The 17,243-nt window shown below is 39.1% G+C and overlaps 1 protein-coding gene across 1 annotated transcript in view; it reads left to right on the top strand.

Moving 5' to 3' along the window:
• Positions 1-17,243, top strand: part of Uch-L5 (ubiquitin carboxy-terminal hydrolase L5) — an 81,487-nt gene that overhangs the window by 50,032 nt on the left and 14,212 nt on the right. Inside the window, exons 3-4 of the mRNA XM_067157833.1 lie at positions 7,285-7,390; positions 7,676-7,863. Of these exons, the coding sequence (XP_067013934.1) occupies positions 7,285-7,390; positions 7,676-7,863 (294 nt within the window). The remainder of the gene's footprint in view (positions 1-7,284; positions 7,391-7,675; positions 7,864-17,243) is intronic.

The following is a 17,243-nucleotide window of genomic DNA, read 5'->3' as shown; positions in this document are numbered from 1 at the left end:
AAAACTGGGGGGGTGGGGAGGTCTTTTCCTCTTGGTGTAATTTACAACTTGACTTTTCACCCCGCTTACAATCATACCATTGTCTGCTGTCCATTTTGCAACTTTGTCAAGGTCTTCTTGGAGTTGCTGGCAATCCTATAACTCAATTTCTGATCTGTACAGTACATCATCATTTGCAAAAAGACATATCTGTGATTCCAATTCTTTACCCATATAATTGAACTTATATACAATACTAGCTGATGTGCCGTGCTTCACTACGGAATTTTACACTGTATACATAATTCTAGGTTAAGTAGTGTGCACGTTGTGAGTAAGATTGTATTAAATTGCATAACTTTTAACGTTACCCCAGAAACACAATAGGGAGTCACCATTCGTCTTTTCTCATGTGAAGACTGGGTTAGGAAATTTTCAGTGTAATGGCAGGCCCTCTTGTCTATTATCAGTCACAATTAAGTTGGGGTGTTTTCATTATGATTGTAGGCCCACTCGCCTACAGCCAGTCTGAATCGAGTTGGGCATTTTGCATTATTATGGCAGACACTCACTCTCCACCTGTCTTTTTACATCCTTAGTGTACGGCCACACTTGCGTGTTTTCCCACAGCGTGACTGCGAGAAATCACGCGCTAAAAATGCACAACACTGACTTTAATGGGACTGGCCACACTTGCGGGAAGAAGACGCTGCGGGACAACGGACAAGGCGCGTCTTCAAGTTCGCCCGCTCGAGAATGGGCCGGGGTCCATTTTCTTTGCGTGTTTCCCGCTCTCCCGCTCAGCAGTGCCTGGCCACACTTGCGGGAAGAAGACGCTGCGGTTTTATTGTGCTCTTGTTCGTGTTTAAAACTTAGGAGAATGTTATACAGTGAACTGAACATTTTGGAGGTACAAAGGTACCCATGCCTTAACGACACCTTAATGTCAATGCAAGTTTTTCTTCCTCAGGAGTACATTCCCGCAACCTTGTGTTTCTTTTGCTGATAGCATTTTGCATCATACAGAAAAGCAGTTCAAATGAGGTCACGGACATTCTGTAATACTCAAAAAAATTATCTTGGTTGTCTTTTAGTTTGTTGTGTTGGAGCACAAATTGTCCATTTGGTGACCTGTCAACTTAATACAGGATAGATCCAATGTTCTCTTTGACGCTGACGATGACGAAGAACAACCAAGCACGTAACACAACAACGGAATTATTATTTAAAAATGGAATGCCTTCCATATGAAGAGCAATGGCGATGTTTTGCTACTCACAATATACAACCAAAACCAAACCCCATTCCACTACAGCCCTTGAAGTGCCTTGCCCTACCAAGCGACCGCTGCTCAGCCCGAAGGCCTGCAGATTACGAGGTGTCGTGTGGTCAGTACAACTCCTCTCGGCCGTTATTCTGGGCTTTCTAGACCGGGGCCGCTATCTCACCGTCAGATAGCTCCTCAAATCTAATCACGTAGGCTGACTGGACCTCGAACCAGCCCTCAGGTCCAGGTAAAAATTCCTGACCTGGCCGGGATTGTGGTGGTGGTGGTGATTATTGTTTTAAGAGGAAGTACAACTAGGCAACCATCCTCTATATAACACTAATCAGAGGGGAAAAATGGAAGGCATCCGACACTTCGAAAAATGAAGATATCGGCCAAAGGAAGACAAGGGCCACGAAGGGCGTGAAAATGAAAGACCCCTAGCCCTCGCAAACCTAATAGCGTCGGGGTCAGAAAAAAACAAGAGTTGACCAAGAGAGGTCGGATAGGATAGATGAAAGTCAGGAGCCTGGCACAAGTAAGTGGAAGCAATGCCAGGACTCAGCTAAGGGCCCCGTGGTCACCAACCCACGCTCCGAAGTTCAAACCCCCTGGGTCCCCTTTTGGTCGCCTCTTATGACAGGCAGGGGATACTGTGGGTGTTATTCTACCGCCCCCACCCACAAGGGGGCCTGGCCGGGAATAGAACCCGGGGCCTCCAGGTAAGAGGAAGGCACGCTACTCCTACACCACTGGGCTGGCATCACAATATACAACACACTAATATAATCACGCCGTACAAACATGCAAGTGTGGCCACGTGTTGTCGTCAAGTTGGTGAAAAACACGCAAAAATCCAGCGTGAACAAACCGCAAGTGTGGCCACCTCCCTCGCAGGTCATCCAGCTGCGTGAAAAACACGCAGTCCCGCTGCAGGAAAACACGCAAGTGTGGCCATAGCCTAGAATGATTGTCTTTGTGGTTTTTCCCAACTGAAGTCAATATAGGTCATAACAATGACATCAGTAGGAAGACATAAAATCAGCTTCGTGGTCCGTATCGCACTTCAGTAGATTCACAATTAAGTATTTATTTATTTTCCACCTAGTCGATACAATGATTGCTTAATAAATAAATACTTAATTGTGAATCTATTGTGAATCAGTAGGAAGGTCGCGATTAAAAGCAATGCTATCATATGAAATACTCGATCAAATGAAAAACTGCACATTTTTTCATTTTTAACTGCCAATCTAACAGTCCAAAGTTCCAGTGCTGGAATGACCAGGCCGTAGACAGCCGCGAACACTCCTCTGCCATTATTCCGTTAAATGTTCACACTGCTCATTCCAATCAGTGCCTCAGAGTAGGGATCGAATAGCTGGAATACTATGATGAAACAGTGTGTTACGTACCAGTAGTTATCAGCAAATTCATGAACTAGAGGAATGGCATGCTAAAGAAGAAATTTATCAAACTCCCCAGCTACTTCCCGCCAATACTCAGGCAGGCTGTTATACTCGGTACACAGCAGTAATTCCATCTATTGGAGATGAGTGGCAGCAGAAGACACAAAACACATCACAGCAAATAATGGCCAATGTAATGTTATTGTTGATCAATTTTATGAGCTTTCTATATTATATGCCTTCACACTTAGTTGTCTTCAGACTCTGTGATATTAGGGCATCTAATGTGAAGTGAGTCGTCCTTTCTTTTGAAGAGTTGGACCCCTTCTATTTTTTTCTCTGATTAGTGTTATATAGAGGATGGTTGCCTAGTTGTACTTCCTCTGAACACCACCACCTCCAAGCTTATCATTGTCGGTACTGTAAAACAGAATAAGTCATAAATGATTGGAAATTGTATTTTCTATGACTTTATGTTATGTAGTACTTTTCCATAGGACCAGTAACATAGGCAATTAAAATTTAAATTTTAGGTGCCTCCCCCCAAACTGCCATTTCAACCAGGGTGGACAAAATTATTTATAGCGTAGACTGTAGCTCCTTATTTCCAGACTTTACATACTGATTTTCATTAAATTCTGTTTACCCATGTTTTCATGGCTCGGCGCTATAAATAAGCGAAATTCATTAATATGTCTGTTATCATAGCCGATACAGTAAAAATGTATAAGACATAAAATGATCAGAAATTTAATACTATATAACTTTAATTATGTAGTATTTATCGATAGGACCACTAATAACATAAATATTTGAGAAATAAATGTTAGGCTTTCCCCTAAACTACCTTTCATTCAGTGTGAATAAAATTAATTATGGCCTAGATTATGGTGACTTATTCCCCAACTTTACGTACCAATTTTATTAAATTCACTTCGGCCGTTTTCTCGTGAACGGACAGAAATGATGGAAAATTAAAAAGTGCACTTCCTTGTTACCATGGACACAACCAATACAGAAATAAAATTCTTTTTTAATTCTGAGCAATGTACAGACAAAACTCTTTATTTTATATATATATATAGATTTATAAGAAAATATAACAGTCCGATAATACTACCTCGCAAAAGCCACATCTTAACCATTGCAAAATCAGATAATGCTTCACCTACTCTAATTCTATGAGTTGTGTGTTTGAGAAATTTTCCCACCCATTCAGTCACTCTTTTGTCTAATAGTCCAATTTTCCTCAGTAGTCTTCCATGATCTACCCTATCAAAGGCCTTGGATAGGTCAGTGATCATAGATGTGGTAGAATACTCCTCAGGTATTCTCCTTCATCACCATCTCTACTGTTGTCGTGGCCACCAAATTAGGCGGGCCAGAGAAATTACACTGTTGCCAAGGTTATGTAGCAACTGGCAAAGAAATGTCTAACTGAACACATCATTTTGGAGCGCGAGGCAAGTTGTTCTCCCACAAGCTCCTGATGTTACTTGATACAATGTTTCAAAACAAATTATACTACAAGATTCAGAAAAGACTGCTGATTTCAGTGTTATAATTATTTTCCATATAAACCACTTTAAATAATTATTAAAGATAAAATCTTGAACGAGTAAATTTAAATGGGTAGAATCGTGTATTGAAAATTTCATTAAGCGGCCAAGTTGTTATTTCTTCAGCCAATAAAATTTTGTCTGCGGGAAAAATGTAAAAAATCGCCTGACATATTTTTCTGAAACATATTTCTGTGAGTCTTGAAGTTTTCCTGGAAAATGGCCCGGAAAGCAATTGTGTAAATGTCGCTAGCTGAGGCAGTTCATGGCGCGTGCCAGCACAGGCTGCAGGATGCCATAAATACTTTTGGATTACATATTAATCTGTATCAGTTTTATTACATTATAACTTTAAATACTGTATTTAAATACTGTATATTGTACTGAGTAATATAGAAAAATAACTACTTTAAAGAATAGGTTTACATTAATTTACAATGAATTAAGAATTGGTTTCTAGCTACAAGGTAGTCTAAGAATTTTTAGTCACTGTCATCACTCATCAAAATCAAATCAAATCAAAATCTCTCTATTTGCAAATGAGGTGTCTACCTCGGTGGCAAATGGTACACTAAAATACATTATTGTTAAGCACTAAATATTAAATTAACAAGAAGAAAATTTTTCTATAATACAATATTATACAATTTACACTAACAATGTTTTCTATTAGACACACAGCTCATCCTTAATAAATTTATATTTACAAAATTCTACTTATAATATCTCCTGTACTACTTACAAATATAGTCAATTGATATACAGTATGTGGAATTACTTCAAATGATACTATACAACTGGTATAAGATTAATATTTACATTGCATTTATTTACTTAATTACTTACCCATTCTGAAACCTAAGTAGCATAACGACCTGCTGCGTCTTAACCAGAGCCCCTTTTACCACCACTTTTCAGAGTTCCTGAAGGTCCTTCACAGCTACCGTAGTGGTCCCAGGGCCCTTGAAGTCCCCACTGTACTTCACCCCTACAGGCAGTCCCCTACTTTGGCTGTCCAAACTCCTTAGACCAGGGGATGGAATTAATTTATTCACATACATTTTTTAATTTACAATAACCTGCACTGGTCGAATGCCCTCTAACACTTCATTTATTTTCTCTGTTGCTGTTTATTCTCTTCTTGAATATATGTACAGATTTTGGAAAAGGATCAAACACTACCCCTGGTAAACTGTTCCATCTCACCATCTGTCGAGTCGTCATTTACACTGGTGATGAATGGCTCCATTCTTTTTTTGCTTACTATTTCCTTGGCCCATTCGTCTGTTTGCAGATTTTCTGCACGATTGAAGCACTTTTCCCAATCTGCAACAGTAACACGGTCGATGGCTTCTGACGTGATTTTTTCTACATCCTTTATTTTGAATTTCTTGTTCCTCTCTGCCTCTTCTCTCTTGACTTGAGCCCAAATCAAATCAATTGGGTTGTATTGGCAGTGGTAGGGTGGCAACCTTACTACCTCATGGCTCCAAGAGAGAGCTAATTCATCAAGCTCGTACTTTTTTCCTACTTTGAAGGGAGCAACTTTTTCCAAAAGTTCAGCTCGAGTTTCTTGTTCACTAAAAGGTATGTTTCTCTTCAGCAACCACTCTTGAGTTTCTTTCTTTTTCCAGCTGGTATTGGGTACTTTTTCAAGTAACGCTGAATGATATGGAGCATTGTCCATAACTATTATAGACGGTTTCTCCAGACTTAATAGCAGGTCTTCTACATACCACTTTTTAAAAGATGCCTGGTTCATTTCTGAGTGGTATGCAGGCTATTCCTCTTTGATAGGAACACCCGCTTACACTGGGGTATAAAATCTTTAATACCACCTGCGTGGCAAACAATCAGTCTTCCACCTTTTCCAGTTGGCACCTTCAATCCACCGCTCTTATATGAATGTTGCCAAATAAACTGTTTACTGTGCGACTGATTAACCCAAGTCTCGTCTAAATACGTTGCCTCGGGTATTGTTCATGTTTCAGGTCATGCATTTTTCTCAAAAATCATGCACGAGCTACGACAATGTCCTGTCTTTCCAGCAGAAATTTCCTTCCATTGTTAGCCCTCTTGTATTTGAAGCCTAAGTTGTGCAGCACTCGTTGCACTGAACGTACACTTCCATCATATCAAATCTTCTCTCTTAGCTGTTTATGCACTTTTTCCGCAGTAGGAAATTCCCCATAGTTGTAAAATTCAAGCACAGTTCGCCTAGCTACATCGCAGTGAAAATCACTAAGCACACTAAGATTTTTCTCCCTTATGTAGTTTTTACTTGGAGATGAAAGTATTTTTTGGTTAGGTGAATATTTCGCTTCATTAACACAATTCTGGACCGAACGAAGGCTAACATTACACATTGTTGCAGTCAATTCTTGGCTTTTCTTGAAGTCACAGTCTGCAAAATATTTGAGTCGGCCAACTTCTGCATGTATTGCAATACATTCACAATTATGGATTTTGTCTGGCTGGCTAAATCTTTCTTCTTAAGCCCTTCCAACCGACGACACTTCAGAGGAGTTTCTTGTTCGTTTTTCGCACTTACTTCATCCTCTTCAGATAATAGACCCGAAGAAACACCAGGCTGAACACATTCACTATCCATCTTTAACTGCACTTATGGTGCAAGCTCAACAGCTGCACGACAGGGATTGACTCGGATGAGGTGGCCTGGAGCGGATGGGCTTCAGCTAGACAGCGCTGCACGATCAGCGTTGCCAATCTCTGCTCGGAGGTAAGTGACTCTCGACCATCATTCGCTTTGCCGTTCCCATATCTGATGACAGCGCAGTTTTCCTCACCCGCCTAATTTGGTGGTCGCACTCTCACTCAGTCTGTTATTTTATTTTATATAATATTAACCCTGTGTAGCACATAATTTAATATTATGGATCCTTGTCACCTGCGATTTCAGGCAGATCAAAATAAAGTTTATTCCCTCCTATCTTGAATAATGGGCTATTTACATTCCATATGCAGTTTCCAAAGTTTTGTTCAGGGCTCATTATATCTTGATTGATCATTCTTTAATTCCATAACATGTAAAAATGTATATTTGTTGCAGGCCAATTCATGGGCTCATATTCTTGTTTAAGTGGGTACAAGATGATGAACCATCAGGTTCTGTAGTGCAGGACAGTCGTCTAGAAAAGATTTTCTTCGCTAAGCAGGCAAGTTTTTTTTTTTTTTTTTTTTTTTTTCCCCTACACTTTTGTTTTGGAATGAATTTTTAACTTAAATGCACTTGTAAACATTTTATTCATCTCATTGTTGAAGCTATCCCCTTGCATAAAGTAAGAGTTGGATGTACGAATGAATAACTTCCTTGAACAGAAAGGTTTTGGTCTCAAGTTAAATTCCCATTTATGTAATGCAATGCCATTATCAATGCACTTTAAATCTGACATTACTTTCTCCTATGCTTAGTAAAATATTAAACCATATATCTTTTTCAGGTTATAAACAATGCCTGTGCAACCCAAGCCATACTTAGCATCTTACTGAATTGTAAGCATCCAGATATAACTCTGGGTCCTACATTATCGGAATTCAAAGAATTTTGTCAGACTTTTGATGCAAATATGAAAGGACTAACCTTGAGTAATTCACAGACTATACGATCTGTGCATAATTCATTTGCAAGGTAAGTGTTGCATTGATAGATTTTTGAAATGAAATTCTTGTGAATTCTCCTCTCGGACTTCGATTTTGGGATCTCCATTGAAAAATATTATTTCGTCTCCTTCAGCTTTGGGTGAAAATCATCCTTGTGATATGTTCCAAGCAGTCAGTGGAGAGATGGCATGGAATGACATTAGTAGATAATAATCTTGAGTGGAGCTTTTAAAAGTAGGAAAGATCATGTGAAGATAAAGTTGGAATTCAAAGGACAAATTGGGGCAAATATTCATTTATGGGATGAGGAGTAAGGGATTGGAGTAATTAATCAAGGGAAAAGGCTAGGGAAACAATTGATAGGGAATCTGTGTCCTGGCCAACAGCCCCAAACGCATATCATTGAAGACTGATTGGTATATTGGTGCAGACATTCACGGGTGATGTCAGTCAACAAACTTCCAACTTTTTTTTTCCAGGACAGTAGGTTGTGTTGACGTTATAAATGCAGTAGAAGTCCGCTTTAACGAGTACGGCATATAAAGAGAACCCCATTATAAAGACAGTTTTTGTCTGTCCCTTCATAATTCCTATATTAAAGTGTGTATTATCCTTCGATTACGGCAAGAGCCCTATCACTGACCCATTCGTTATTACGAGCGATTAAGCGTGCACAATTTTTCTGTTACTGACATTTATGCACCCACTGATCATATTCCATGCGATCGATCATCTTCGGTATCGTTTCCTCGCTATGTCCACTAGCGAGCTCTCTTGTCGATATTCGAAGGTGATGTCGGAGTTGATTAGTAATATGTGTCGACTGCTGTTCCGTAGAGGAAAAATGAAAATGAAAGAGAACATGTTTGCATAATAAATGCGTAAATAACTTGTCCGATAGCAGTTGTTAACTCTTAAAAATAAAAGCTGAAGTAAACAGTCGTTTAATTTTAATGCTAAATACTGCAATTAAGTAAGAATGAGACACACCTCAAGATATGGCAGAGTGCATCATTGATTTCAGAGGTTAGTTTTATGTTTTCTTGCGTCTGGTTAAATTTTGGAAAGGCTATTATCATGTACGTACATTTACATGTACATTTATCAAGAGAAATGAATTTCATTTTATGGGTCCATATTGAACTTTGATTAAACCAAATTAAAAATAATAAGTGAGTTAATTCCACCTTTTCAATATAAATTAAATAGTGTTTATTATATAAACATTTAATGGGACTAGTTTCAACCTATTTAAAGGTCATCTTCAGCCATATCACATGTAGAACAAAGTATTTGAAGCACAGTGGTTTTAAAACCACTGTTATAATCATGTTTATTTAATAAACACTATTTAATTTGTATTGAAAAGGTGGAATTAACTCACTTATTATTTTTAATTTGGTTTAATGTACATTTATAGTGAGAAGGTTATTGTTTCTCTAATGGCGCTTGAAATATGCTTTCATGATACATGTAGTACGGTCAAGTTAGGTTAGGTGACTCTGTTTGAATAAGAAAGCTGAAACATTTGTCACAAAATGCGATCGATCATCTTTGGTATGGTATCATTTTCTCGCTATGTGCACTTGTGAGCTGTCTCATAGACATTCGAAGGCGATATCGGAGTCGATTAGTAATACCGATCAACTGCTTTTCTATAAAGAAAATCAGAAATGAAAGAGGAAAACATGTTTTCATAATAGATATGTAAATAACGTGGTCGATAGCAGTTGTTAATAAAAGTTATATACAATTTTATTTGTAACCACGTATTCAATACAATATACTCTTTACAATTAGGGTATAATCATTACACGTTATTAATTATGGGACATGTTTCCATGGGTGCCCGTGTGGCAGTTTCTAGAGGGGGCCCAGACCTGGGGGTACGTAGTAATTTTAATATTTTGGAACATTAATGGCGATTTCTACTCTGCGGTAGAATAACCCACGGTATCTCCTGCCTGTTGGTGGGGGACGGTACTACTGCTTTTACGTAATATTGACTTTCAAGTCATTTTCTTGAAAGGAAAACACGTGACTACATTAGAGTTTTGCCTTTCCCTGAGAGCTAGAGGGGGGTCGCGGCCCCACCTTGCCCCCGGGTATGGGTGCCCTTGCATGTTTCGCTCGACATAGCAAGCATCATCAGCCATTAAAACTCAAATATTAGGTCAGAGCCATGAGCCAGAATTGAATCTAAGACAGTCTTGTCATATCTAAAGTTTGCTATGTTACAATAAAAGAAGGATCATAAGTTGTAAAATAAAACACAAAGGTATTTTAAGATGTGTAGCAGGAGTAAATTTTTTTTTAAGCTTACAGCGTCATAAATTACAAAGAAGTGATTCTGTGATTGAGAAATCAGTAATAAAGAGCACCAGTGTTTTACAATGGTTATAATGTTATAAAATACATAAGCGTATGAAGCGTGGACTAATTAAACTTATAATTGTTAAAATTCTTTATCATGGGATAATAAATCGAGTGTCAGAAAAATGAATAGCTGAACCATAATACATCCATGTTGTAGTAGTCAAATGACACTTGACCAGCAGTAGCAGCTGAAAATAGTTATACAATTTCGAAGACACGACAAGATAATAAATTTAGCAGTAATTGTATTATGTAAACTTGTATATCTTCTATGAAAACAGAATGAGGAGTTCAACTAGGCCTTAGGTGTAACATGGAAAGCAATTTGACGCATGTTGAAGTCTGAAAGAAGAGGAGAAATGTGTAAGTGTTGTATCAAAAAATAAAACAAGTGTGGAGAAAGATAAATCAAGCTTGCCCCTTGGACTAGTAGAAAGAGTCGAGTATCGTTGGCTGTGTGAGGCGATCTGGCAAGTCACTTTACTACTGTTTCTTGTATTATAGGAATGTGTTCGTAGAGGCGGGGAGTGAGTCGAGTGGGGAGGGGTGGTTGGAACCTTGAGCACGCCGGTCGCAAGTGGTGAAACTACGTCCAGTCTCTTCCATATGATTGCTCAATGAGGAATGTTTTTTATGTTTAGAAGCGTTGTAATGTTCTAGGTACCTGGTTTGAAAACTACGTCCGGTTTGCCCAATGTACGAAAACTCACATTGGGCGCATTTAAGTCTATAGATTCCAGAGTTTGAAAATTTATTGTAGTATGAATTTAGGGTGTTGGAGTTGAAAAATATATTCCGATTTGTGTTCCAAGTTCTGTAAGCAATATTGATATGATATTTCTTCATAGAGTTCGTGGCTTGGTATAAGACTAGTTTGTATAAGTAGAGACAGCAAATTTTGTCTTCTTAGATTTATCTGGAGTTAACTTAGTTGCAGTTCTTAGTTTAATCTTATTGATGACTTTATTAATCAAAATTGGATTATAACCATTAAGTTTGCCAAACATTGAAAAAGTTCAAATCCTAAAACTCGTTAACAAAAGGAAACTAATGACAGAGAGTAAGAGTGCTTATATATTTTTGGATCAACATTTTAATGGCAATCAAAATTTAAATGATACACTAGAAACAAAAAGTCTGATAATTGAAAAAATTCCAGAACTATTTTCTTCTCTTAATATAAATAATAATAGTTTTATGAATATTTTAAATTACAAAACCACCAACAGCACATCTCCGCCACCTCTCCACATTACATCCCCTCTGCTTGCGACCGGCATGCTCAAGTTTCCGCGCACCCCTCCCCATCCAACTCACTCCCCGCCTCTACGAACACATTCCTATAATACAAGAAACAGTAGTAAAGCGCCTTGCCAGATCTTCTCACGCAGCCAACGATAGTTGACTTTCTACTAGTCCAAGGGGTAAGCTTGATTTATCTTTCTCCACATTTGTTTTATTTTTTGATACAACTCTTACACATTTCTCCTCTTATTTCAGACTTCAACATGCGTCAAATTGATCTCCATATTACACCTAAGGCCTAGTTGAACTCCTCATTTTGTCTTCATAGAAGATATACGGCTTACATTATATAATTACTGCTAAACTTTTATCTTGTTGTGTCTTCGAGATTGCATAACTATTTTCAGCTGCTACTGTTGGTCAAGTGTCATTTGACTACTACAACATGGATGTATTATGGTTCAGCTATTCATTTTTCTGACACTTGATTTATTATCCCATGATAAAGAATTTTAACAATTATAAAGTCCACGCTTCATAGGCTTACGTATTTTTTAACGTTATAACCATTGTAAAACATTGGTGCTCTTTATGACTGGTTTCTCAACCATTGTAATTTATGACTGTGTAAGCTAAAAAAAAAAAAAAAAAAAAAAAACAAAAACGGGCGAGTTGGCTGTTCGCATAGAGGCGCGCGGCTGTGAGCTTGCATCCGGGAGATAGTAGGTTCGAATCCCACTATCGGCAGCTCTGAAGATGGTTTTTCGTGGTTTCCCATTTTCACACCAGGCTGTACCTTAATTAAGGCCACGGCCGCTTCCTTCCAACTTCTAGGCCTTTCCTATCCCATCGTCGCCATAAGACCTATCTGTGTCGGTGTGACGTAAAGCCCATAGCAATAAAAAAAAAAAAAGATCATTCTTTTATTGTAACATACCAAACTTTAGATATGACAAGACTGTCTTAGGTTCAATTCTGGCTCATGGCCCTGACCTAATAGTTGAGTATTAATGGCTGATGATGCTCGCTATGTCGAGCGAAACATGTCCCATAATTAATATGGTGTAAGGATTATACCCTAATTGTAAAGAGTATATTGTATTGAATAGGTGGTTACAAATAAAATTGTATACAACTTTTATTATACTAACTTCAATACGGTCACATTATGAGATTAATCACGTGTAATTTAGCAGTTGTTAACTCGTTAGAAATAAAGACTAAGTAAACGATCGCTTAATTTTAATACTGTACACTGAAATTAAGTAAGAATGTGTTACACCCCAAGATATGGCAGATTTTTGAGGTTAGATTGTATTTTCTCGCGTCTAGTTAAATTTCCGTAAGGCTATTCCCATCTAAATTTATAGGAGGTTATCACTTTTCTACTGACGCTTGATATATGTTTTCATGATACATACGGGGTTAAGTTAGATTAAGTGACGCTGTTTTGAATAAGAAAACTGAAGCATTTGCTACAAAATGCAACCTTCGGTATCGTTTTCTCGCTATGTGCACGTGCAAGCTCTCTCGTCGACATTCGAAGTCGATCGGAGTTGATTAGTAATATCGATTACTTAAAGAAAATTAGAAATGAAAGAAGAGAATATGTTTTTTTAACAAATACGTAAATAACGTGGTCGATAGCAGTTGTTAGCTCGTTAGAAATAAACTACTGCTTAATTTTAATACTGTACACTGAAATTATGTAAGAATGCGATAGACCTCAAGATATGGTAGAGTGCAGCACTGATTTCAGATTTTAGTTTATGTTTTCTCGCATCTGGTTAAATTTCATAGAGGCTATTCCCATGTAAATTTATAGCAAGAATGTTATCATTTCTCTACTGACGCTTGGAATATGTTTTCATGATATATATGGGGTGGTCCACTAGCCCCTTGCGATCCACTTTTATGCATCCCTTCACATTTACTACAATTCTGAAAGACATCAGTCCCTCTCCCTAAACCGGGGTAATATAATGAGATGTGTGTTTACGGGTTAGAAGACAGCAGGAATCTTGAGCGCCACTATGAATTCATTATGGGTACCGGGAATAAACCCGTAAAATTAGTACAGATACGCTGAACACGTACTTTAACACAGGGGGTGGACGCACAGACCGGGAGCACAGTACTGTATAGGCTGGAAGTGGGCGCTATAGGTCAAGTGTCGCAGTAGTTCAGATGGCAAGTGGGCGGGGAGATATGTGATAGTGGACAGTGCTCGAGGTAGGAGGTTCGAATCCCACATAAGATTTTTTTTTTTCTTTTAACAGGCAGTTGCCTGGGATGTGGTAAGGTTGCATACTTGATAGCTTCCAGGGACTGATTTGTTTATTTGATCCTGTAAAAGACCGTATGTATTGTTGGATTGGATATGGTGCTGGGTTGGACGAGGATGTGGAGATGATGGTCTGTGGCTGGTATAGGCTGGGAAGTGGGCGCCGTAGGTCAAGTGTCGCATTAGCTCACACATCTAGCGCGCAGTAGGATGTATGATAGTTGACAGTGCTTGAGGGTTAGAAGTTTCAAGTACCATGCAAGTATTTTTTAAGCCATTTGCCTGGGATGTGGCAAGGTTGTGTACTTAATACCGGTATTTTTCACAGACTGATGTGTTTATTTGGCCCTGAAAAGGGCTGTTGGTATGGAGCTGGGTTGATAGAGACTAGGAAACATGTGATAGGATTTCAGTTATCCACATCGTTTAATGCAGCACCTGCTCAAACTGACGACCTCTGTGTCGATACAGAGCTACGCGTGATGTTGTAAGGACCATCTGGTCCGTTGCAACATCTCTGGCGAAATGGATCGGTATGCCTTGGTGATGAACTGTCTAAGGTGACAAGGACTGGCTGGCTCCTGTGCATACACCAGTTGTTTTACGTGGCCCACAGAAAAAAAAATCCAGGGGCATAAGATCGGGTGATCTAGCAGGCCAGGGGACAGGTCCTCACCTCCTATCCATTTATCAGGATACGTTGCATGGAGATGGTTCCGGGCGACCACCGCCGCGTGCGATGGAGCTACGTCATGTTGATACCACATCCTGCAGCGGTCAAGGAGTGGTACATGTACCAAAAACGGTGGTTGTTCATCTTGGCTGGTCAGATGGCCTCAAAGAAGTGGGGACTGATGAGGTGATCACCCATGATTCCACACCATACATTCACGCCCCACTGTACTTGAAAAGCTGTCTGTTGCACCCAGTGGGGATTATCCACACTCCAGTAATGCATATTATGGTGATTATTGGTTACATCGTTGTGGAGAGTCGCTAGAAAAGCAGGATCAGTGTCACTGCTGTAGGATCCATTGACAGAACGCCACCCAGGCATCGAAATCATGACCATGGAGCTGTTGGTGTAAGTGCAGATGGTATAGGTGAAACCGGTGGGTATGCAATATCCGCATAACCAACGCTCAGCTGATGTTCGTCTCCTGTGCAGTGACCCGTGTACTAGTATGAGGGTTACGTCAGATAGCGCCAAACACTACATCTTCATTGTCAGCAGATGTCACGGGATGATCGCAAACAGGCCGTGTCCTTCTCAGGGATGCAGTATCCCGCAGGTGTCTTTCCACATTCCGAAATGTCCTGCCCATTGGTTGTCGCCTATCCGGATAGCGTTCTTGGTACACGCGTTGTGCCTGGTATGCATTCTGTCTAGCTTCTCCATAGATAAGTAACATATCCATATACTCGTCGCTGGAATACATCTCGAGGCAGTGAATAAACTTTGTGTTGTGAATTGCTTCAAAGGAGGGGAGTTCTCGCATCTACATACTTACCTGCCTTTGCAGCATTGGCTGGAGCATACTTTGCCCTACCTGTGTTCTACGGAGCTTGGAACATGTACATTGTAGCTAACTGGCCACAGACCATCATCTCCTCATCCTCGTTCAACCCAGCACCAGACCCAGTGCATCGATACATACGGTCATTTACAGGGTCATATAAACACATCAGTCCTTGGAAGTTATCAAGTATGAAACCTTACCACATCCCAGGCAACTGCCTGTTAAAAAAATTCTTATGAGGGATTCGAACCTCCTTCCTTGAGCACTGTTCACTATCACATATCTCCCCGTCTGCTTACCATGTGAGCTACTGCGTCACTTGACCTGCGGTGCCCACTTCCCAGCCTATACGCTGCCGTGCTTCCGGTCTGTGCGTCCACCTCCTGTTTTAAAGTATGTGTTCTGTGTATCTGTACTAATTTTACGGGTTCATTCGAGGTACCCATAATGAATTAACAGTGGCGCTCACGATTGCTGCTGTCTTCTAGCCCGTAAACACACATCTCGTTATATTACTCCGGTTTAGTGAGAGGAAAGCAACGGGAAACTACCTCACTACTCATTTCCCTAGTGTGCCTCTTCAGTGATGTCTAGGCCATCTATGACAGCTGATGGCAGAGCTGTTGACGATCCAACCAGCCTTAGGACTGCATACTGAACATACATAGTGAGAGGGACTGATGTCTTTCAGAATTGTAGTAAATGTGAAGGGATGCATAAAACTGGATCCCAAGGGGCTGGTGGACCACCTGGTATATGGTAGTAAGGTTAAGTTAGTTTAAGTTACGCTGTTTGTGTAAGAATACTGAAACATTTGCCACAAAATGTGATCAGTCATCTTCGGTACCGTATCGTTTTCTCGTTATGTACATTGCGAGCTCTCTCCTCGTCATTCGAAGGTGATGTCTGAGTCGATTAATACCCATCGACTGCTGTTCTTTAAAAGAAAATGCAAAATGAAAAAGGATAACATGTTTTCATAATAAATGCGTGAATAACATGGTTGATAGCAGTTGTTAACTCGTTAGAAATACAGGCTGGAGTAAACTATCGCTTAATTTTTAATGTTATATACCGAAATTAAGTAAGAATGGGACACACCTCTAGATATGACAGAGTACATCATTGATTCAGAGGATAGTTTATATTTTCTCGCGCCTAGTTAAATTTCGGAAAGACTGTTCCGATATAAATTAGTAGCGAGGAGGTTATAATTTATCTACGTGCGCTTGAAATACATTTTCATTGTACATCTACAGTTAGGTTAGATGATGCTGTTTGAAGAAGAAAACTGGAACGTTTGCCACAGAGTCCTGTGGAGTGATACTATGAATTTTTCAGAATGAAATTAAACATACACTTTCACTTAATATCGGATTTTGAAACGTAGCAAACGAGCAAGTTGTGTGTATATCATCTATCAAAACACAAGTTTTGAACAAATTGATTGCTGTTTCATACTGATTTTAATGTGTATGGGGGTTTTCCCAACTCTACCAAAAATATGATATAACTACAATCCGTTACAGCAAGTAAATTTTTTGCCTTTACGAATTCTCGCTATAACGGACTTGATACCAATACAAATGGTATCTATATCATAACGGACTTGTACTGTATATTGACATTTCAACCATTGTTCAGTAGCCCTTGTCAAAATATAATGACACTGGTTGGGTTGATGCTAATATTTTTATAACTGTGGGAATGTTATTTAAAGTTAAAAACTTCATTATTGTTCCGTATTGAATAGAGAAAATAAGATGTACAATATTATAGGGAAGGATCCACCATCACCACCCGCTAATAAACGTCCCCCACCCCCTTTCTCTATTTATCATTTCTTTATCAATTACTACGGCAAGTTGTTTCGAGTTGAACCTCGTATTTCTTTCATTATTCCCATTTTTAATATATTTTTATTTGGCTTTATTGTTTTTTAACGTTTTAAATTATTTTAAAACCTATATATCCACTTTGATT

The sequence above is a fragment of the Anabrus simplex genome, chromosome 1 (assembly GCF_040414725.1).
Source record: "Anabrus simplex isolate iqAnaSimp1 chromosome 1, ASM4041472v1, whole genome shotgun sequence".
NCBI classification, from domain to species: domain Eukaryota; kingdom Metazoa; phylum Arthropoda; class Insecta; order Orthoptera; family Tettigoniidae; genus Anabrus; species Anabrus simplex.
This window is presented reverse-complemented; position numbering and strand designations above follow the sequence as displayed.